Source organism: Carlito syrichta, unplaced genomic scaffold, assembly GCF_000164805.1.
Source record: "Carlito syrichta isolate Samal-C Ts95f unplaced genomic scaffold, Tarsius_syrichta-2.0.1 Scaffold305701, whole genome shotgun sequence".
Classification (NCBI taxonomy): Eukaryota; Metazoa; Chordata; class Mammalia; order Primates; family Tarsiidae; genus Carlito; species Carlito syrichta.
Genome location: NW_007249797.1, coordinates 564,955 through 589,752, shown reverse-complemented (window position 1 = coordinate 589,752; position 24,798 = coordinate 564,955). Strand labels below are relative to the sequence as shown.

The window sequence follows — 24,798 nt, the reverse complement described above, 5'->3', positions numbered from 1 at the left end:
CCTTTTATGTGCTGTTATATAACCCTTTGATGTATAAAAGTCTGTTGTGTTTTTTCTAAAGTGGGAATAAGTGACCAAGTATTAACAGTTATATCACTTGTTAAGAGCCACACTATGTTCTAAGGGATGTTTCTGTAAAAGTTAATACATATGATTTATTTATACTCACTTTATTAAATTGTTTTATAATAATTTTGTTTTAAAATCAATTGTTATATTATCATGCTTAATTATTTGAAATATGCAAGTCTTATTTTTTTTAAATAGGGAAATAAAACTAATGTAATCACTTAAGTAAGTTTTCTTCTTACAATTACTTCTTTTCTCCCCTTAGTCATGCTCCCTATATTCTCCCTGGATTGAGCAAAAGGAAATAAAATTTAACTTACCGTACCCTCTTCAATATAGTATGGATGATATTGTGTAGTTTAAGGGTCAGGGAGAGTAAAGAAGAAATTTTAAAGTTTTTTATTCTCAAAAACAGTTTTCTGATCCTAATGAATTATTTTGTCGACATTTTTAGATTCAGAATTGTGTGTGTAATTTCCTACTGCAGCTGCATCTTCATTTTTTTACTCCTTGTTTTATGTGGTTTGTTTTTGCAGTGGGTACACCTTATTACATGTCTCCAGAGAGAATACATGAAAATGGATACAACTTCAAATCTGACATCTGGTCTCTTGGTTGTCTACTGTATGAGGTAGGTAATGTTGATAAATTCCATATATTGCTGCAGTTGTACTTAGTATATTTCCTCTGTGCTTATAGTATGTGCTTACTGTATTTCTGGGTAATTTTTAATTATAAAGAATTATTCATTAGTTTAATAACTTTTTATAATGGAAATTAATAACTGCACATTCCTACACATTTACTTCCTCTAATATATTTCTAATTGTGTTCTTTTGATGAGAATTTTATTTTTATCATGTTAACTTTTATGTTAATGTAATGCTTTTCTGTGTATTTTATATTTGTAAAAATATGCATAACATCTATGAATCTTGATGCATGCCTTGCAGAGAAGGTATAATGGATTAGATTTAAAATATGAAAGTACAGTAAATATCAATTTTTTATTTCACTTTTACATAGGTGTAATTCAGCATTAAAGATTATATGCAAACAGATAATTCTGCTAGGTTATCATTTAATTTCATTTCCATTAGTAATAATTCACACTGGTAAAGCTCAGTGAAATACTGTCTCTTTTGTTCTGCTGGTGATAATTTATCAAAGGAAGATGGAATCATGTAGGCAGATCCTCTAGAAATATTATAATGCAATAATTTAGATGGATAAAAGAAAGTATATTAGTAACACATTTTACATCTATGTTATGGAGCAGTGGTATGAAACAGTATCTCAAGCTAGTGAGTTATGTGATTTTGTTTTTTTAATTGAACGACAATTTTCCTAGGAATACAGCTTTGAGTCAAAGCTGTTGATTAATAATTAGTCTGCATCTAAGTAGTTTTTAATAAATGAAGAAACATAATACATATAATCATTTTTATGTCTTTATGTATATAAGGCAAATCTAAAGTGCATACATAGAAATCAATGCATTCTTACATATTTTGTGTTTCTTGCCCTCCTGACTTAAATGAAATATATGAGGAGATCATCGATTTTAATTGTGTCACCATTACTAAGAAGTAGAGCATCAGGAGGGTATTTTTAAAAATTATTTCATGATCTTTTATTATTTTACTGATTGTATGTTAAAATTTCCTTAATTTAAGGAACTTGAAATTATTTGTTTTGTTACTTACTAAAATAACTAATGACTATTTAAAATGAAAAGATGTTTAAATATTCTTAAACTTATCCCTAGTATAATTTTATTATGAAAAATATGAATTAATTATGTACCAAAATATGTTTTGTATGCACCAGAGATGTATGCTCACTATATTATATTCTATTAATATTTTGGTACAGCGCTAAAAAGAAGTGGTTTGATTATATTAAGTTACTAGAATGTTTTAAACTCAGTTACTTTGTGCATTTAAAATGTTTTATATCTGTTTAGGTAACTTAAGATTACTTTAGTTCATAAGCTAATATTATCAAAGCAGCATTTTCTATTAAAGTCCCTAAAAGTAAACAGCAAGTTGGTTTCCAATAACACGATTAAATTAAGCAATAAAAAGAAAAAGTTCAGGTGAGATAAGTGGTTTTGGGGAGGGAGAGAGTTAGCATAAATCTTTTAGGGTTAGCAGACTCATGTCAAAACTGAAATAATTGATCTCATTTTGAATTTGCCGTTGAGAGGCAGCATACTTAAAATGGTCATCAAAATAAAAATTATTTCTTTGGACACTCCTGCATCCCTGAGTTATATATGTTGTGGTGATTTAAAATATTTATCTTGCTAACATGAGTTCTCATCGCAGTATATTTTCTCAATTCCTCCATGCAAGTCTTTTGGAAGAATTAGAATTGTTCTTAAGATTTAATTTACTTTTATGTTCTATCTCCTTTCAGTTATGTTTCAGTAGGATGTTAGTAGAAATACCTAGCAATTTAGCTTTTAAAAATTGGTCATCACATCACATAGATATTTTATACTGTTTCCCATAAGAAAGGACTATTAACAATGAAGGAGTAGGAAACCTTTTTAAAATGTATTTTAAACTCAAAAAATTAGACTTTCAAATATTCCTGAAACCTTAAAAAAAAAAAAAACTAGCAGTACGGTTTTAATTGATATGCAACAAAGTAGACTTTACTAATTAAAATCAAGATGCTGTGCTTTTGCTACACGGACCTTTACATGGAAAAGTAGGTTTTACACATTTCCTTTATTGTTCAGCGCAGCAATTGCATCCTTACAGGGTTGTAGGTTGGTGGCTTACAGTTCAAAAAAAAAGAGAGCTGCCACCAGCCCCGAAGACAGACAGTGGGCTTTCGTCCCTCCGACACCCCCAGAATACTAATCAGGAAAGTCAGACCCTGGAGGTCAGGGAGCAAGTCAATCATTCTAGCGATCGTCTCAGTGTGGAGGATCAAATTAGCCTGAAAAATTCAGCTGCTGGGAGGAGAGGGCGAGCAGCTGTCAGGGGCAGCATCGAGATGCACTAATGAACCAGATGAATAGTGCAAAAGCTTGAAAATAAAAACAGGACAGTTGACATTTTTCATCTGTCAAAGCAGGAGATGCATGAAAATATACTATTCTTGTTTAACTCCTTAGGGGACGTTCAGATTTTTTTTTTTTAACACTGCAGTACTGAGAAAAAGGACCATAATGAACTAGCATAGGATAATGAATATATGTACATTTACTTAAGTTCAACAAACAGGGCGAGACTATAGTTTATATATACATTGTATTTTTTAGGTAACATTTTTGATATTCCTTTTAATCATAAAGTGTCCTTGCATTTAAAACAAAAAAATGTGATTATTGATGTAGTTCTTTTAAGAATTTCCTCTCAGATGGAGTATTTTATATGATTAGTGACATTCACATTGTTTTTTACTTTTTTCTCTTCATGTAGAACAGCTATTCCTAAGGGAGTTCTCTATAGATATATGTGGGCATTATATAAAACATAAACTAGGTAAAAATTTGTCAAACTACTTTCTAGGTTTGATTTCCAGTCCCATCTCCTCCTCGTCCAGGCTCTGAAGGAGTTAAACCTCTGTCTGGAGCACAGAAGACAGATGAGAGCCATTTTCAGCTTGTCCTGTCCCCACTGACGCTCACTGAGTAGCACAGCATGGACTAGCGTGTTTCACACACACTCTGCCTGTCTGGGGAATGTACACATTGTCCTTCCAAAATCAAACTTATTAGCACATGTAGAAAAGGGTGACTGACTTTGGGGCAGCCTGGCACTCCGTGTTGTATTCTTGTTGCTGCGGTTCAAAGATTTAGAAGGTTTTGAACAGGATGCGAACATTTTAAATTGAATTTTTAGTTTGTAACCCTGCTTACCACTATACTTGCTTGCACTTTAAATGTCAAGTTAGAACCTTGTCTTAAAATACATTTAAATTCAATAATGTCTTTTTTTAAATTGTTCATCCTTTGAGTCGTGTTTTTCTGCATAAAAATCTCATTTGGAAGCCTTGAATCGCAACTAGAACTTGCAGAGCTTTTGAACATATTTAGTATTTTTGAAACTTTATCAAAAGAAAAGAAGTTCTAATTCATTGTAAACTATTTAAGGATTGGTTATAGCATTCAAATTTGAGAAGCCTTTTTTTTTTTCTCAGAATATCCTTTCTCTGCAGAAACTATTACACAAGATAAAATGCTTTATTCCCTAAACCATTGCTAGCTTATAATTCAGTTTTAGCTTCAGTTTTATCTTTTTTACATTTTGACCATTACATAGTTGAGCTATACCTTGTGATATCTGTTTTGTCATGAGATATGCTAGTTGTTTTTAGGACATTACATATACAAAGAGTTTTTAAGTTATTATATATTATCTTTCTTAATATTGTTTTATGTCACATATAAATATGCAGAAATATTCTAACCATTTTCATTTTAGGGAATTTTAAATGTTGGATAAAAAATACCCAAAAGTTGAAGTTAGAATTTTTTTTGGCACTTACTGAATATTCTCTAAAAGAGCTATTGGTAAAAATCAAAATGTCCAAATAACTTTAAAGTATTTGTAATTATTTTCTATACTAGTGTAGTATACTTGATGAAATCACCTTTAAAGTTGCCATGTTACTATATCAGTTTCATTGGGAGCATTTTACAGATGGCTGCATTACAGAGTCCTTTCTATGGTGACAAAATGAATTTGTACTCGCTGTGTAAGAAGATAGAACAATGTGACTATCCACCTCTTCCTTCAGATCACTATTCAGAAGAAGTAAGTCATTTTCAGTCCATGTGTTCATCTGTTGTTCAAATTTTGGTAACATTTTTGATTAAGAAATGTTACTTTATCCAGAAATACAAATGAATAGTATAGGTGGCAGAAATAGCACTTTTTATTCTGTTTTCATTCTCTTGGAGACTTGCTGTTTAAAGAGTTGACGCTGCAATTCATAATGTATAGTGGAACACAACACAGCGTGAGGTGTAAAATTGGCCACTTCCTAGTGGTGATAAGGATAGTAGCTGACTCTACAGAGTACTCAACACAGCAGAGGGCAGAATTAATGCTCATACCTAGAATCTAGTTAATCAACATGTCTAGTATCCTTTCTTAACAGGGCTAACTCTTTATTCTCACTATCTCAGACCAGCAAACAATTATAACTTTCTGTTTTGGCAGAACTTTCCTCTAGTTCATGTTTTCCAAAAACTGAAACATACTTCTCTTAGCTAAATGTCTATGAATCTTATTCTTTAAGCTTTACCCTCTTTCCTTTGACAATATCCATTTTATCACCACCTTATTGCTACAGTCAGATTTTGAGGGAGAAATGTTTTGAAGTTATTATTGTAGATATGTTAAAAATGTTAGATATGGTTGAAATTTTTAGTAAAACTTTTCTTTATGAAGAACTGAGTCTGAATCATTGCTTGCTTTGGTAACTCACTGAAATGAGTTGTCTTAACTCCACCCAGCATTCAGTTTTTCATTGAACAAAACATCTCTCATTTTAACCTAATGCATCATGATTTTGCCAATATTTAAGGAGAAGGTATGCAGACTAACAGTGTCTCAGGTCAACCAAAATGTTTCACATAAGCTTTTTTTGGAATGCTTATCAGGGACCTACCCAGAGAAAACAGTGTCTTGACTTAGGACATCTCACCTTCTCATGAGCAACAGATTTTTGCCCCAGGAAAATGGAAAGGAGCAAAGGAAAATTATAAAACAATTATAATGTTCACTTATTAAGTAATCTTGTCAGTCTTTCTGCTGTGAATCAATCGCATTCAGTTTTAGGATTATATAAGGACATTTGAGTCTGTATAACTTGAATAATAAATATCTCTATAGAATTTTTATCACATGTAAAGCATTTGTGTTCCTAGAATGTATTAAGTACTTTTTCTTCTAGTAGTTTCAATGCTGATAATCAGTGATGCCTAGTTTTTTGCTCCATAGCATTTGTATCCAGGTAATTAGAATAAACTCTTACAAAGGAGTGATAATAATTTAGAAGTATTATCTTTATTTGATGTTAATGCTGTTATGTTAGGCATTTTTAATTACTATTTTGGGTGTAGACTATAAATATGGCATTTCACAAAACCAACTTCAGAACTATAGGCCTGGAAATACAGTGGGGTGTGAACAATAATGCAAAATGATAGCAAGAATGTCAGGGGCCTTTCTTTGTTGTGTCATTCATGCTGTCTTCTTTTTTCCATGAAGCGCATGAATATTTCACATATCTGCATCCTCATCCCCTATTCTTCTTGACTAATTTTCAGACTGTCTGAATTTGCATTTCACATGGTAGCTGATTAGGAGATGCCGAGTGCAGCAGTGAAGCCTCAGCAGGCGGTTACCATGGTGACCTTCAGCAGGATTTTAATGATGATACCACTAGTGGTTCGTTGAAGTCGGCCTGCCTGCAGGGCTACTTCACTGCAGCTAAGTGTGAAGTTGGATATGCGGATTCTCAGCCAAGGGGCAAATATCAAAGTCTGGCCCAGATAGAAGGTCTTAGAGTTGGGAAAGGAAAATAGATTCCACTTTTTACTTCACTCTATATAGTTACCAGTTTCGAAAAGAACTATAAAGCAAAACATGTTATATGGTATACTTTCCAAAAAAACAAAATCAGTGCAATTCCTCATATTGGTAAAATCTGTTGTCATGCCCTGATGAAATAGAAAGCTATACTACCTTGGTAAATATGGAAAATAATTCTTACTGAAGAAATGAATATAAAAATATGCAGACTATATAACAATGTAACTTTAATCTGTTCAATTATTTAGAAGAGTTCTCAAAACAGGAGCTTTGAAATGTAGATGTGCTAATAAATATTTTGTCTCCTTAAATAGGAACTCAATTTGTTTGTAAAATAATTATTCAGAATTCATGGTAACAAAAAGCCCAAACAGATTTGGTGCTGCCATAATATCCTAAATATTTTTTTGTAAGGTAGGTTCTTTAGATCTTTTACAAATCTGAATTGCCAGTTAATTTATTAGTATGACAAAATATAGAAATCAAGGAAAAGTAAAGTACAAAGTTTTTCAACAGTGAACTTTTAATTAAAAGACAGTTGGTTAAGTGCCAGTTTTATAGCTGTAGCTGTTTGAAAAATAAAAAATGTAAGCAAATTAACATACCAAATATGATTTGAAAGCTTACCAGTTTTACTTAGCTACTGCTAAATTTTTAAGGCTACTTCCCAAAGAAAATTTGAAGGCAACATTTCATGAGAATACTAACTATGCCTGCCAATCAACCTCAATTGATAGGAATCCAAAGGAATCCTACAGGATTTATGTCTAGATATAGTCATTCCATTTGGAAGAAATCGGAGTTTAAAAGACTGAATTTTTTTTTCTTTCTTATATTCTAAAACATAGATACAGTTAAGCATTAAAATCAAAAATGAAAAGTAGTATCCTTTGGAAAAATAAACTTATGCAGCAAATCTTTTCTTTTGAATTATGCTGTAATTAGTATGTACGTATGATTAGTGTTATTCTATTTATACATGAGTGATATTAGGAAATGTGTATTTTGTGGCTTATGAAAATACTTTTCTTTCTGAAATTTTTTTCCTGATAATAATCTCATCCATGTATCAATGAGGAATTGCTATATTTAACAAAAACCTTAGGCTGAAAAGAGATTTCTTTCCTTAGATGTCTCAGTTTAATTTAACTTGCTACTGTTGGTGACAGTGAAACAAACATTTAGTGAAAATGTACTATGTACAAGGAATGATGATTCAAAAGGTCTCTCATAATCAGACTTGGGCTCTTCTCTCAAGGATTATTGATCATGGGACACTCTTTTTTTTTTTTTTTTTTGAGTTGGAATCTCACTCCATTGCCCAGGTTATAATGCAGTGGCACGCTCATGGCCACCCCAGCGTCGACCTGCTGGGCTCAGGCAATCCTTTCACCTCAGCTTTCCAAGTAGCTGGAGCTACAGGCGCGTGCTACCACGCCTGGCTAATTTTTGATTTATTGTAGAGACGAGGTCTCCCCAAGTTGTCCAGGCGGGTCTCGAACCTGCTGGCACAGACAATCCACTCGCCTCGGCCTCCCAAAGTGCTGGGATTATAGGCTGAGCCACCGAGTCCAGCCGATACTTCTTTCTCTAACTCCATCAATGCAAGTTCTGCTAGGAGTTCCATGAATTTTCGTGTTTTCACAGTTGTTGTTTTCTCTTTCTGAAATACCTCTTTTTCTGTTCTTTGCAAGGAACATTCATTCTCTTCCATTCACAGCTTGGACATAAAGTTTTCCTGCATAAAGTTTTCTGGCCCCTTCATTGTCTCCCCATACCCTCCTCCCTTGGCAGTCACACTACATAGTAGTAGCTTCCCTGCATGGGTGCCTCCCCTGCCAGACTGTCAATCTCCTGCTCTTGAGGACCACTAACTCGGCTTTTTATCTGTGTATCTCTAGGGCCTGACACATCTTAAAAGGTTCAATAATTGATTGACTGATGACTGATAGAGGGAATGAGAGATGGAAGGAATAAGTTTTAAAAAAGAGTAGATGAATCAATAAATGACAATAGAATGAGTGAGAGAAACTTCTCCTAAGAACTCTCTTTCTAGTAAAGCAGATGATTACTCACAAGATAGGCTAGAGGATGTGAGAGTTTTCTTTATTGATATTACTTCCTATTGATATTACTTTTAAATAAGCAGCATCATCTCTGAAATATCCAGTGTCCATTTACTGGGAAATAAGATAGACTATTTTCCTCCAGTTTCACTATTTATTTGCGAGACACTGGAGTAGTTATCAGAATTATGCATTTATTCACTAAATTATCTAATGAGACTCCAAGTTAAAAAAAAAAAAGAATAGTTATATTGATAATTATTTAGAAAATTATAAAATGTGACTCCTGAGTTAATTCTTTTTTAACAGATACATTCTTAAAAATCTGTGCATTAATTAACAAAATATAGACTTTGTTTCCTTAAGTACTTTTTATTTGTTATTTAAAATTCATAGTTTAAATAGTGAAGACATAAGAAAGGTTGAATAGAATTGTGCCTCAGTGGCTGCTTTTAACAGATTTCTTTTCATTGTAGGTTTTAGCAGAGCGGTTTGGAAGAAAGTTCTGAAAAGAGGAGTACAGGGTTTGCAGATGAAAGTGTAAGAAATGGAAATGAGAAGGAAGGATAAAGGGCCATCTTGGTTCAAGAAAATAAGCAGGGACAAATTACTCGGAGGCCAGGCTTGGTGGCTCAGCCTGTAATCCCAGCACTTTGGGAGGCCGAGGCAAGTGGATTGCCTGAGTCCGTGGATTCGAGACCAGCCCAGGCAAATTGACGAGACCTTGTCTCTACAATAAAAAATAAAAAAGAAAAAGAAATTACATCGAAGTCTTAAAAGCAATGCTTTAAGTAAAAAAGAAATTTAAGCACTTACAAAACATTGGAAAGATGGCTAAAGTCTTTTCAATAGACTGTGTTGTTATAACAGCTTGCTGATATAAATGGATTGCTGTAGCAGATGTTTATTAGTAATTTTACTGTAAATATGAAAGACTCTTGAAGGACACATATTTGTGATTATTGTGATTGCCCTCTGATTATATTTTGAAAACTTGCTAGTTTAGTAAGTCTCATTACTGCTTTTGATGGGTAAAGAAACCAACATAATGTGATTTTGAAATTAGAATTATTACCTCGGTAATTAGTTTTCACATGACAGTCTCTTTTGTTTTACATTAAATTTCTGTTCATTTTGTGACTTTATACTGCTGGCCCACAGACAGAAAAGTATCTGTTCTTATTAAAAAGTCAATCAATCATATATAAAATTATTTTTTAAAACATCAACCTAAAAGATCACATCCAACCAAGGAGCTAATAGAGAATGAATGAAATCTCATAAACTTTCACCTCATAAATAGTGATAAACATATTTTGGTTTAACCTCCTTTCTATTGTGCTTGTTTTCCTTTGTTAGTTGGACAGTGTCCCATTCTTCCTCTTTTTTTTTTTTTATTTTTGTTTTCAAGTTAGAAATGGAAGCCAGGAGGGAAAGGTTCTTTCTTTCTCGCCTCTCCTGAAATAGTTTAGCCAGGCCTGATCATGTCTTCCCTGCTGCTTCACTCAAATGTGTAAGAATTCCAGCATCATTTTCATTGTTCTTGAAACAAGAAAAGTCTTGATTTTACTAGAGTATTTAAAATCTAATGCAAGAATTTTAAAATGCAGTTTTTTCCCCTATGGTTGATTATATATGAATAATCAAAATAATAAATTTTCAGTTGAACTAATTGAACTGATTTTAGATATGTATAGGTTATTGGAGAATATAATATAGTTCTATGACTGTGAAGAAAATTATGATACTGAATTTTTTCAACTTTTGAAACCACCATTTAATCCATATATCAGTTTTCCTGTTAAAGGAAGAAGGACAACGACATCATTCCCATTTTACACATGAGCAAGTAGAGACTCAGACAGTGTTTAGAGCAAATACTAGTTTTCAAATACCTCACCACGTCCCCCTGCTTGTGCAGCCCAAAGTCAACCCTCAGGTTTTATGAATAAGCATTTCATGATTCCTACCTTAGACTTACCAATTTCTCATTTTCCTCTTCTCTATTCTCACCCTTCCACTTGCCATATTTTTCTGGAATCTCCTTTGCTAGAGGCATACCTTGTTAGAGGCTCAGAGCCCTCTCCTGGCTTGTGATAACTCAGGCCATGTAACATTGAAAGGAAAAAATGAAACTGCAAAAGGATTGGAATTATTTTGACATATTAAAGTATGTAAAAACTATAGCATACATCTCAAGATGTCAGATATGTTGATCCATAGAATACTAAGCAATAAAAGTTATAATTTGTCATAATTTTACTAATATTTTATTTTCCAAATGGCCACCATAAGGAAAGGAAAACACTAAATAAATGCCTTAAAAATTATAACTTATTTTTTTTATCTAACATTTGTAAATAGTCTGTTTACTTTTAAATTTCAGAATATATTTAAAGAAGATTTTTAAGAAAGTCGAGTCAGTAACAAAAGCATGACCTTTGTTGTGGTTCATAAAAGAGCTGCTTTATGTAAATAAGAAAAAAACAAGACAAAAGTATCAGATAAAGATTATTTTGTGTCTTTTTGAAGTTAAGCTAAGTTATAAAACTTCCTGTTCATTTGAGCAGTCTAAATATTTTTAGTTTATAGTTGCTAGATTTGTAAATTTTAATGAAATTTTAATTGTTTTCTGGAGTTGTTAATGGAATTTAACCAATGTTATTCAAATTGATGTTGAAGTCCCTGTAATTATGTAATCAAATATTAAGTGAGATAATATCTTACATTAAAATGTAGAGATATATAATTATAATAATAATGATATAATTGTACCTTTATCAAAATTAACTTAGGATTGAGTGTTATCTCAAACACTATTAATAACATTTTATTTTTCTTCCTCAAAATTATTTCAGTAAATCTGATGTTTTCATCATTTATAAAATCATTGAGCTCCCTTACTAAGAGTTGCCATACAGGATGATATCTTTAAGCTTTGAATGTTCCATTTTTGTTTAAAAAATAAATTTAAGCAGGCCCTTTGTTCACCTATGCTTCTGACGTGACACTGGGGACTTGCTCCTTTAAGACATGAATCCAGAACGGTGCCCTATATTTCATACATCCTGTGGGATCCTATAAAATAATGTAACATTCTGTAAGACTTATCACAGTTTTCAAAAGATGCTGAATGATCTTCAGTTGTGAAATACAGACATTACATTACCTCATTTCTGTGTGAGATTACTTTTTTTCCCCCTTTTCCTCTACCCCCAAGTCAGTCACTAGTGACATTTTGGTGTACAAGTTGGATACGCCTAATCATTTTGTATAAATATCTAAAGCTCCAAAATATAGTGTACTTTAATGTATTAGACCCACTTTGGGGTGCTAAAATGTGTCCTTGGGTAGATGGAAATTGCGTATATCCGGGAGGCTGACATAGCATAATTGGTCTCAAAGGGATTAAGATGGGGGTGAAAAAGAAACAGTACCAATAGCACTAGTCTTTAGTATTCTATTGAGAATTGTGTTAGTGACCTAAAGCTATAATGCACAAAGAGTCCTATTGTTATTACCTATAAGTGACTGAACTTGATCCATAATTGGGTTATCACCCTGACAACAATGACTGTTAATACTATCTTTTAAAAAATACTTTCTGGTATCAACCTATTGCTTTGATATCTCTTTAAATATATATAGATGAACATATATTAGTATTTCCTCTACTTTATTGAGAACATTCATTAATCTGAATATAACTTAGAACTTTATAATCCTTAAAAATGTTATAGAGAATCCATTTTGTTTTTATTTTAGATGTGTTGTGGCTCATTTAACTATTTCTGTGTTGCTTTTTAAATTTTTCTGAGGAATCTGAGTTAAACAATTTTCTCTTCTCTGATTTTGTAAAGGCTTTTCGGACATTCAGATTCTTATTTTTACCTTATTTTGAAACAACTTTTTTTAAAGCGATAAAGTACACATTATTTTACAAACAAGTAGAAAGTAATGCAAACTAAACAAATTTTCTGAGATAACATAAACCAATAAATGCTTTTTTACTTTTATTTATTTTTATCAATGTTGTGATGGCTACTGCTTTTGGAATTATTTTTATAGTTTAAAGTAATAAATGGAAAGCTTACTCAATTCAGGCACAGAATTTTTTTGAGCAAGTTGATTGACTAATACTATTATTAGAAATTGAAACTAACATAAAGAAATATATATCAAATTCTTAATAATATTATTATCTGAACACAGTTCAGATAACATAGTGCTTAGAATCATTCCACATTAATGGGTAAATGTTAAAGATTTTTAAAGTAACCTTTTTCCAGAGATTCACAGGAACTTTCTAAAAATTTAAGACTAACAATGAGGGCAGTCTCTAAGATAATTACCCTCATTTTGTCTAACTTTGAATGTATTATCTGACTTTGAGAGAAAATTTAGAGGGTATTTTTTAAATTCATGAGGTCACTGGGTAAGTTTATGACCTTAATAATAAGAAATAAAGAAACTGTTCCATGCTAAAATTCAAGTACATTTTATTTTGGAGGGAGTTTGCTGCCACTTTCTTGAGAGAGTAAAATTAGAAATAACAATGGAATTGTCATTCTAATCATCATAATAATCTGAAAATTTTTGTGACATCACATAAGTATATATCTTTCACAGATAAAGTAGGCTTATATCTCATTGTGAGTTTTACAGAGCCCTAGAGAAAAATTTTGGGTTTGTTTTTTTGATCAGAATTGGCCTAGGAAGGCAGATCCATTAATTTTAGAAACCAGAGGAACTGATGTTGGAGCTAACACTTTTTTGAAAATCAAATAGCCTAACAGTCTTTCCTTGACTATGTGGAAGATCACCCCATCTTTGTGCAGAGGTGCCATTGGGGTACCTGCTGACCAATTTAGAATTTTTCTCCGACGGTACTGCATTTAAAAACCTTGACTCTGAAGCTAGATTGCTTCGGTTCAAATCCAAGCCTTATCACTTATGCCTCTGTGACCTTAGGAATGTTACTACACTACACAATTATATGTAATAGTAGTACCCAACCCCATAGAGTTGTTATGAAGACTGAATAAGTTATATCATGTAAAAATGCGTAGAATGGCTCATAAATATTAGCTTTTAGGAAATAGTTGTCTCTCTGCTCCAGCACTGGAACTAGCCTTTAGTCGAAGCCCCAGAGTTATCTCATAGCACATATAGAGATGTCTTTTGATCTGAAAACGTTCAGGAGACTGTATTTCTAGTTATTCACAGGAGTCCTAGAATAACTAATAATTCCATAGACTGTCTAAGTCTAAGTAGCATAACCTCTAGGCATGTCCACTAGCTGCAACAAGCGTACCCCTTAGGAATCATGAGTCAACCTGTTATGTATAGTTATTTAATGACTTAGAAATCAGAGACCATCTGGCAAAGCCAGTTTTTTCTGTTCCCCTAATTAATGAATTTTAAACCCTAGTTCTTAGTGCTATTCCTTGTTTGTAATACATAGGTGACTGTTTTATCCCCTTATTCATGATAGCAGGGCACAAAAACTATACTATCTAAAAGTAATACTATAATTTGTATACATTAAAAGAAGGGGTAAGATGGGATTTTATCTACATAATTTAAATTGTTATTCGGTCTGACAAGAGACTATTCATGGATCCATATGAATGCACATTTTTAACCAAATTATTAAAGACACAAAACTTAGTCCGTGATTTTTAATAATATAAAAGTTTTGGTTGTGATTTTTTTTCTCCCATACTATGCTAAAAGACAATTACAACTGGCTTTCCCACACTAGAGTAGCAAGTCTATTAAATATATCTTTAAGACAACTGATAGTTATCTCACATTTACCAAGGAAAATTATGTCAAATTAAAAATTTAGCCTATGGTAATCTCTCATTATGTAATTTACAATCCTTTTTTTTTTTCCAAAAAATATTTGATATAACTTACAGCAAGAAACACGACTTAGTGGTTGTTAAAATAGATGTATAAGTACAAATTCAGAACTGGGGACAGACAGGAATGTAAATATACCTATCCTAAGGGCCAACAGGGTTGCTGCGGTTGAGTTTCTTATTTGGTTATTGCTTTCTTTATGTACTGGCACAAAGGGAAACATAGTAAGCAAATTAGTTTCAGTTTTTAAGGAGGAAATATATGAGTTCCTCAGAGAAGATAGGATTTTCTCCTACTAAATTATGGTAGAAATATCTCATATAAAGATCCGTGAGTAATGTACCAAGCAGTGTCTTCAATAACAGTTTTACAACAAATACCTAAGTGACGTTTGATAAAATCCAAAAGCAAATATTAAAGCACAATGTTGGAAAGGTGATTTGTCAGCAGGATAAACTAATGTACTCTCAGGATGCAGCTTTCTGGTGATTCAGTTTGATTAAAGGATAGAACGTAGATTATCCAAAGTTGTAAAAATGAGTTATATATATTACAGGGTCTTTTCTAAATTTTAATTCTTTTAACAATAATTTGATAGGATCTACCACATGGCACACTGTTCAGGGTTATATACCCTTTGACCAGGACCTGGATTCTATTCTGCTGATTTGCTTAAAGGAAAACAAATACCAGCCAGGTGGGCCCCCTTAGTGAATTTTGAGACATCTCATCACTTTGTTCACCTAGTGGAAGTAACACCAATCTCTTGAGCAGAATAAACTGCCTGTTTACTTTCTCCGCTCTAAGCTGACCACCTTTTAGCCGATATTTTTGTTAATACCTAGTAATTCTTGTCTCCTAATTGAAACTTGGATAATACCTTAAACCAAGTGACATCCTTTTATAGTGGTAATGATTTGAAATTAATAAATATGCACTTACTGTTAATTAGTATGTATGCAAAGCTGTGGATTAGGCATTCTGAGAGTTTCAAACCAAAAGCTCACTTAGGTAAAAGTAAGCAAGCTGTCAACAGTGGCAAGTGGTAAAAAAACTTACATTAAAAATCAAATGATTTGGGTTCCAATTTGTGTTTCCCATTCTGTTAGTGGCAACACTCCCCTTTCAGATACCCCAATGAAGCTATTTCTTGCCCGAAATCTCAGAGGAACTTAAGTGAGCATTCTGCTGGCATTGTTCTCTTTTTTGCCCATCTTTGTACCAAGCATGAGCTGAAGCACAGCTCTAATGATCTCTACCTCTTGCCTTAAATACTGATTTCCCGTTGCCTATGTGAATAGATTCTAAACCCCTTAAGTCTTTCTTTGATTTGGCCTCAGCTTATCATTTCATCCCTGCTGCTCCCCAGTCATTCAGAAGTACTTGCCATTGCATTCACATGCCTCATTCTTAGCTTCTTTGACCAAGCATCATCTTTCATTCTGCTACCTCTGCTTAGAGTCCTCTCTCCCCTTTTTGTATATTAAGATTGTATTCATGCTTCAAACCTCAGCTGAGATGCCACCTCCACAAATCTGCCCTTTTTCCCTCATTCTTCCACTCATTCAACAAGCCAGTTAGCACTTACCGTTCATCCAGTATCCACCCTCCAGATCTTGCAGTTTAATAGGAAGCACAGAGATTAAATGAAGCACAATAAAGTGTGATAAGGGCTTTAATAAAAGTACATGAGGGATGCAGCAAAGGCCAAGTAGAAAATAATAAGTTCTGCATGTCAAATAATGTAGTGAGGAGAGACTTTAGAGAAGATATAGCTGGATGCATAGGTAAGACAGGCACGGGTGTGGGTAGGTTGATGGAGGGGTGGTAAGCAGAGGAGCATCATAAGCAAAAATATGGGAGTATGCTGGGTGCAGTGGCTCATGCCTGTAATCCTAGCACTTTGGGAGACCTGAGTCTAGAGAGATTTCATCTCTATTAAACTTGGTAGTCAGGCAGTACTAGGAAGGTTGGATGAAAATTGGAGGCAAAACTGTCAGTTGTGTGGCAGTGGAGAAGGTGTGGCAAGGACAAACACAAGGCTTGAGCAATCTGGAAACAGTGGGACTTGGTGGTGATGGTTAGGCAGGTGGAGCGGAAGTATGATGAGGTGTTTTGTTCAAGTCTCAGATATCTGTCATAAGAAATTGGAGGTGCTGTCCAAGATAGGAAGACCTGGTTAGGGGAGAAAAAAAAATTAAGACCTCAGTCTTAAATATGTTTAATATGACTATTTATGGGTAACTATACTCAGAAGGCAACTGGAGATATGTAAATGAAGCCTAGAGAGAGGTCTAGGTTGAAGAAGATACGTATTTGTGTTCCTCAGCTCCGTGATGGTTATTGAAGCCATGGGAGTAAATGTGGTTCTTTAGGATAAGAAGGTAAAGTTAAAAGGGAAAAGAGCTAAGGAAAGGAAACCTTTGGGGCCCACCAACATTTGATAGATTTTCAAAGCAAGATTAATCTACAAAGAAAAGTAAGAAGGAAATGTCAGAGAAGTTAAGGTCTAGGCTGGAGTTGGATGACCTAAATCCAAAAGGAAAGGACTGACCAGGACAAAAGGGATTGGAATTGGCCTCAGTCGTCTCAAAACACAACCACACTGGAGGAAGGGAGTGAGAGACCTGGAGGACAGGAGTTTGTGCTTACACTTCTTTGTGTGTGTATGTGTGTGTGTGTTTTTAGGGGTTTTTTTTAGTCACTGTGACTCAGACTAGAGCAGTGGCACACTCACGGCCACCACAGCCTCGACCTACTGGGCTCAGGCAATCTTTCCACTTCATCCTTCCAAATAGCTGGAACTAGAGGCATGTGCCACCATGCCCGGCTAATCTTCTGATGTATTGTAGGGACGAGGTATTGTCAAATTACCCAGGCTGGTTTGAAACCCCTGGGCTAAGGCAGTCCTCTTGCCTCAGCCTCCCAAAGTACTGGAATTGCAGGCATGAACCACCATACCTGGCTACATTTCTGAGGTGACATAGCATTTTAGGTGACAGACTGTGTCCCTGAAAGATAGAGACTAAAATGAAATGAAGGTGAAGATTATGGCAAGGTAATCAAGGAGGATTGTATTGGATGCCATGCAAATTAAGGTGAGCATGATCCAAGATGATGGCTGCAGTATTTGGGATGAAGAGTGCTGCAAATACAGTGTCCCTGGTGCACGAGGTGCAACTACTCAGAGCTGAGCAGACTGTGGAAAAAGAAGATAGTAGTGATCCTTCCTCCGGGCAGCTGCACTTAGTCTTTTACTTCTATCTTGTACATATCTCTTGAGATACTTACTAGTTTGCAGTTTATAATAGAACGATTTATATGATTTCTTTGCTCTCACATTTATTTCTTTGTTCTATCTTTCACTAGATTGTAAGCTACATAAGGGCATGTGCTATATATGTTTCTTATGGCCTTATTCTTACCACCTAATACGGTGTCTGGTACATAATAAATACTCTATACGAAATTACTGAATGAACAGATGAATGAGTAAAAAGAGAGGAAGGAAGGGGCAGAAAGAAAGGAAGAAAGAGTCAGGCACTTAGAAAGGAAAATAGACTGCTCTCTTATTTCTCATCCCAGACAGCAAGACTTCCCTTGTGGACACATTCTTTGTCTTATCCTGTGTCTATGGTGGAGTAGATCTTCTAGGAATATTGGTGAGGTGAATGAGTGGAAGTTGCTGCAAAACGTATTTTAATTCTATAGGGGTTTCTTTTTTAAATATTTTGTTTATTATGTAACAGTTTAGGAAAAATTATATTAACAGACTTTGATTCATAAATATAGTGAGGTATGCATATTCTACATTTCACACATGTGGTTTTATATAGTGATAGCGCTGTTTATTTCTCTGGAAAAGAAAAATATGGTAAAATAAACTTTTTATTTAGTGGAGATCGAAACAGTAAAAGAAACTCTAGGTTGCTTTGGCTCTGCCTATGGTAGGATTATTGATTGACCTGTAATTGCTTATGAAGGCCATTCATTTTTAATATTTATTTGTTATTATTATTTAGAGACAGGGTCTTGCTGTCTTGCCCAGGCTAGAGTGCAGTGGCACAATCATAGCTTCTGGGCTCAAGCGATGCTCCCACCTTGCCTCCCAAGTAGATGAAAGTACTGGCGCACACCACCACATCCAGTTATTTTTTTTTTACTTTAGTAGAGATGGAGTATCACTCCTGATCTCAAGCAATCCTCCTGCCTCAGCCTCCCAAGGCACTGGGGTTACAGGTATGAGCCACCGTGCTTGTCCAAGGCCATCCTGGAGAAGTTCAGGAGCAACTGTTCATGGATACTCCCATTACCTCTCTATTATCTTTCTCCCTTTTTCTTATTACCAACTCTTGTCTTTTACTTTGATGAGCTAGAGAATTGCTGTCTTCTTCATTTAAACTTGCATTATTGTATCTCTAATCTTGGTTCTTTCTCATGCCAGGAGAACTTCAGGGTCATTTATTATGAGTGGTTGGAAATTCCACCCTATTCTAAATTATTTTACAGAAAACGTGAGGATTCTGAGCCAGCTTGAAGGATGTGGTAGTGTTATGGAGTCAAAAATTGTAATAGTATCTACTTGTGTTTTGGTTAAATATAAAGAATTTTTATATCACAGTTATCTTTTTGTGCCATTCTTTCTGTTCTCTTTATTTTTATCTCTAAACAAAATATCTGACTGTTATGTGACCTGTTAGAACACATTTTTAAAATATGTGTCACCATATAAGGGCTTTTTCTACATTTTTCTGTATTGTGTACAACTGAATATATTTGGTTTTATTTTAACTGGTAAAATGCCAACGTGTTTCTTATTAAATTTCTCTTAGAGGCTGGGCTCAGTGGCTCAGCGTGTAATCCCAGCACATTGGGAGGCCAAGGCAAAAGGATTGCCTGAGCTCGTGGATTCAAAACCAGCCCAGGCAACTTGGCGAGACCTCGTCTCTACAATAAATAAAAACTTGGCTGGGTGTGGTACCATGCGCCTGTAGTTCTGGCTCTTTGGAAGGCTGAGGTGTGAGGTGGAAGGATCGCCTGAGCCCAGCAGGTCGATACTGGGGTGGCCATGAGCGTGCCACTGCACTCCAGCCTGGATGACGAAGTGAGACTCCAAATCAATAAATCAATCAATAAACCAATAAGTAAATACATTTCTCTTAGATTTCTATAATAAAATATCTTGTGTATTGCTATAACCCTTAAGGGTTTTTAATACTATTCTCTGCTCTTTTGCAAGGAATATATAAGTTAAAATCTTCCGGCCCTGTCAGTGGGTGTAACATTAATAGCCAACATTGTTGGAATTCCAAATGTGGCTAAAATTGAATCATTGAATTTTATTCCACTAGAATCATACAATTTGAGGGATTAGAGTCAGAAGAACTGTTATAGGTCATCTACTCCAGTCTCCCTATTGAATAAAGAAAGAAATATACCTCCAGAGACAGCGACTTACCTTAGGGCGCAGGGCTTCCAAGCGCCTTCAACAAGACTGGTTTCCACTTTACTCTTACCAAACCCTGACCCCTCCTCTGGCAACTTCCTTGACACACCTCTTCCTTCAGATTGATGCTTCTCACTAGCATTAGCTTTCTCTATAGCACTAGTCACATAGCTCACACATTTTCTCCCACTTATTTCCTCTAATTTAAAATTATTTTACAGTAGAAATTGAGGACAATAAAGAAATTATGGTAATTTGATAATTTACTAAGTGCTAATATAGTGACCAGAAAGAGTTAATGTAAGTTTTCAAAATGTCTAAATTATTCCTAAAGACAGACTTACGCGGTAAAAGAATCTGTTTTTTCCTCTTGATTTGGTTTATTGTCTATGAAAGACCATATACAGTGTTATGATGACACATAATTTCATAAGCCAATAGCAGTTAGAACAGAATAAAATCCTGTATCCTTCTGCCTGTTAAATCTGGGACCAAATGGGAGAATATTTTCTTAATTTATTGAGATGTGTTTTTATTCTGTGATGCAAATAAATAAACCTCAACTCATTTATAATGTGAGAACATTTAAATACTTCACATAGCTGAGAATTATAATAATACTTAAAACATCCCTTGCTTGCAATTTGTTATTAGTTTTCTCTAATATAAACATATTATAATTTATATGTATGTAAAACAGTTCTAAATGTATGTGGTAGCCATCTATTCTAATCATCTTTTAAGAATTTAAGTTTGCAATTAAGTCTAATGTAGTAAGTTCTACATCAAATACTTGTGTATATATACAGTTAACTTGGAGGCTTATAGTTATCGCCCTACTGTCTTTGGTGACTGCTATTTTCTGATTAAACTTCTCTGAAAAAATAAAGCCTCTGGTTGTAAAAAATACTTCTTGGTTGACATTAGTACTCTCTAATCAGAAAATTTAGCTGATATAAAATCGTTAACAGCAGTCATACATATTTTTAGTAAAGTGAATATTCAGTCAGAAAATGTACTTTCCTTTTAAGTCTATAGCTATTCATAACTATTTCTTTTAAAATAACTGTGAAAAGGTTGTCTCAGACAGATTGTATTGTTTTTCTCTCTTTGCAGCTACGACAGTTAGTTAATATTTGTATCAATCCAGATCCAGAGAAGCGACCAGACATCACCTATGTTTATGACGTAGCAAAGAGGATGCATGCATGTACTGCAAGCAGCTAAACATGTACAAGATCATGAAACATAACCAAAATAATTTAAAGTATTCTTATGCAAATCATACCTCCCTGTTTATGTCTGGGTGTTAAGATTAATATTTCAGAGCTCATGTGCTTTGAATCCTTAACCAGTTTTAATATAAGCTTCATTTTGTACCAATCAAAATCACCTTCTAGCAACCCCTCAAATGACTTTGGAATAATTAAATTGCATGTTAGGAGAGTATGGCTTCTAATGGCTAAAGGTTTTTAGAATTGTTTAGAGTTTTCTGCTGATAAATTATGTTCAGATAGACTGCTAGTGCCAAATTTGAAGGTGCAGCTTGGCACACGTCAGGATAGACTCGAAACCTGATGAGAAAAGTATCTGAACATGTGACGTGTTTGTTTGTTGGTAATTTATGGACATTGAGATGAACACAATTGTGAATTGTGATTATTTCGTTTTTTAAAAGTTTGAAGTACGTGTTTTAGTTCTTAGCAGTGTAGCTTTCAAATTAATTTTTAGGATAAATGTAGACAAACTGAGAAACATTTGAAATTCTTAGCTTATACATTAAAAATGGAACTATTAAATGTGAAAAGATTTGGGGACAAAATGTGAGTCAGACACTGAAGAGTTTTTTGTTTTGTTTTGATATTTTGATATTCTCTTTGCATTGAAATGGTATAAATGAATCCATTTAAAAAGTGGTTAAGGATTTGTTGACTGGTGTGGTAGTAATTTTTAAAGTTGCACGTTGCCCAAGGCTTTTTTGTGTTTTACTATTGTTTGTACATTTGAAAAATCTTTGAGTAACCTTGCAGTACTATATTTCAATTTCTTTATAAATTTAAATGCATTTTAACTCATAATTGTATACTATAATGTAAGCATATGTTTTTATTCATAGTTTTTTGAAATTCTGATTGGTTTCCTTCAGAAATTTTTTATATTCTTCAAGTTACTTTCTTATTTATATTTATATGCATTTTATCATTAATGTTTCATATTTTCTGAGAACATATACTCTTTTAAAAGACATTAGCATACCAACACTTTTCCTGAATTGAAAACTTTTTTTAAGCTTTTTAAAATTTGGGCTGCCCTATATGCATGTACTTGGTCTTGTTAAAGAGGAAGAAAGGATGTGTGTTGTATTGTACCTGTGAATGTTGATACAGTTTCAATTCATTTGACAAGGTTGTAATTCTAGAATATGTTTAATGAAATGAAAACTGGCCATTATGACAGCCAGATTGTTTTGAGATTAACATTTCTATTGAGAAGCTTTTGAACAAAGTACTATATTTGTGCATGAAGATGAAAGAGATGGTAATGCTTCAATTAGTTTAAGGAAATGGGCAGAGTTTAGTAAATGCTGTTGTGCAGATATGTTTTCTCCGAATGCCTTTCATAATAGTGGCAACCAGTTCCTGAAAGCCAGGAGGCAGCCACTAGTAAAGGACACAACGTCACTATCAAGCATTGGGATGAATTATCCTGCCAACGTGAAAACCTTATGTTCAGAGAACACCTCCCTTTAGCCAATGTAACTGCTGGTTTTGTTGTTTGTATGTGTTTTTCTTATACTCATTTTGAATCTTTTGAAGTCATTTATAAACTTTAAAAATATATAAAGGGCAAAAAGTATAAACTCCTGTTTTTCAAAATCTACTCGGTTATGTATGGTATCGGAAGGGTAATTTTATTTTGGAATAAGCAAAGAAAATCTGGTTGTTTTTTGGTTTTTATGAGGGCTGAATACATTGTTTTCCTCAGGTTCTCGTGACTTTTTACATTTACACTAAGCATCCATAGATTTATCCCTAGAAATATGAGAAGAATTGTTTTTGTCAACCATTAATGTCATGTTCATTTTAACATGATACAGTTGACTGAGATGAAATGTTCTCTGGTTGGAACAAATACTCTCCTTTTTCTTGAACTCTTTAAGAACACATGGATCTAAAATTCATTAGCTTGACCCCTCACAGTGACTTTTAAGTAAAGATGTAAGCTTTTCTTCATATTGAATCTATCTGCTAGAAGGAAATAACTGAGAAAAATTTAATGATCAGGGAAACCATTATTATTTTCTACATATGGAAACATTCTGTTTCAGATATTATATCTTTTTAAAAATCTAAATGTTCATACTTTTCCTGAGGAAACCACTGTGTAAAAATCAAATTTTAATTTTGCATGGGATCATTTCAAAGAATTATGAAGTTGATTAGAAGTTCTAATTTATATAATCACCTATAAAATGTTCTCTTTATGTTTCTGTTTATAGTAAATTGTATATTGATTAAATTTAACATTCGAATTGATTTCAAAAGCAGTAAAATGAAAGGTATATAGATTCTAAACCTTATTTAGACATTGGTACCAGTTACCCAGGGGAAAATGTGGGGTAACTTTGTTTTGTATGGTGAGGTTTAGGAATGGTGAATGAAGGGTATCTCAGTATAAGTAAAGTGCTCAACAATGTGCAATGATTGTAAATTTAGTTAGCTATTACAGCTATTTCATGAATGCTTTACCATTCTACATAGTATCTATTACAAAACACCTTTCTTATATCCTGATATATACTTCAGGTGTTGCTGTTAACATTTACCATGATATTTATTTTAACCAAAATGTTATTCACATTAAATGTTTATTCTTTAAAGTGAATGTATTATGTTTATAACCCACCAATGCATAATTACATGTGCCTCATATTTCAATAGTACTGTAATATGGACATCTTTTGTGAAATACTTTTATTTTGTTATGCTTTGAATACATATACAAAAAAGATTCTGTTATTGGCTTTGAAAATTGTATAATATCCTAATATAAATAAAAGTATAAAAATAAAAAACAAATACAGTAAAATTTCTGGGTATCTGTGATTTTTTTCCCCTAAGGTTTCCCATTGTTTATTTTATTTGACATTTAACCTACAAACAATTCTTCCACATTTCCATAACTTCACCATTTTGGAGAAGCCTAAGAATTGAAATAGTCACAGGTGATAACAGAGGTTTGACAGATCCTAAGAAGTAGTTTTTTTTTAATGTGCATTAAACTGAGGCACATCTTTACATGTTCTGTTCTCTTCTGTGCATCATTTTCTGTTTTTGAATAAGAAAAGTTTTCTAAAAGATGAAACATTCATCTTCCTGCTTTGAACCTTTAGAGTCTCAAATTTAGGCAGTAGATTCAATTTCTGTCACTGTAATGGGCTGCTAACCATGTTACAGATAATTTATATATTGAATGTTCTTTTCACATAATAAGTGAAGGCTGCTACTATGCCTGGAAACATTGAATCTGAAAGATCTTAATGGGATAAAATCTGCCATACTGGTGGTAGAGTGAATGGGTATACCTTACACATCAGGATTACATTCCAAACAGACCATGATGAGGAATTGCTACCTGAATAAGCTATAACTTGTATTAAAGAACCTTTGGTATGAGTGTGTATATGTGTGTCTGCATGTTTGCAATTGTAAAGTAGCAGTCAGTTTTAGGACTGTTTGGGACTGGTTGAAATTTTGCTTCAAAAGTATATTTATTAGAAAAGTCAGTG

At 33.6% G+C, this 24,798-nt stretch overlaps 1 protein-coding gene across 1 annotated transcript in view; it reads left to right on the top strand.

Annotated features, from left to right (window-relative positions):
- Window positions 1–24,098, top strand: part of NEK7 (NIMA related kinase 7) — an 88,161-nt gene extending 64,063 nt beyond the window's left edge. The window contains exons 7-9 of the mRNA XM_008062423.2: window positions 606–700; window positions 4,731–4,844; window positions 21,126–24,098. Of these exons, the coding sequence (XP_008060614.1) occupies window positions 606–700; window positions 4,731–4,844; window positions 21,126–21,236 (320 nt within the window). The 3' untranslated portion in view covers window positions 21,237–24,098. The remainder of the gene's footprint in view (window positions 1–605; window positions 701–4,730; window positions 4,845–21,125) is intronic.
- Window positions 24,099–24,798: the final 700 nt, after the last annotated feature.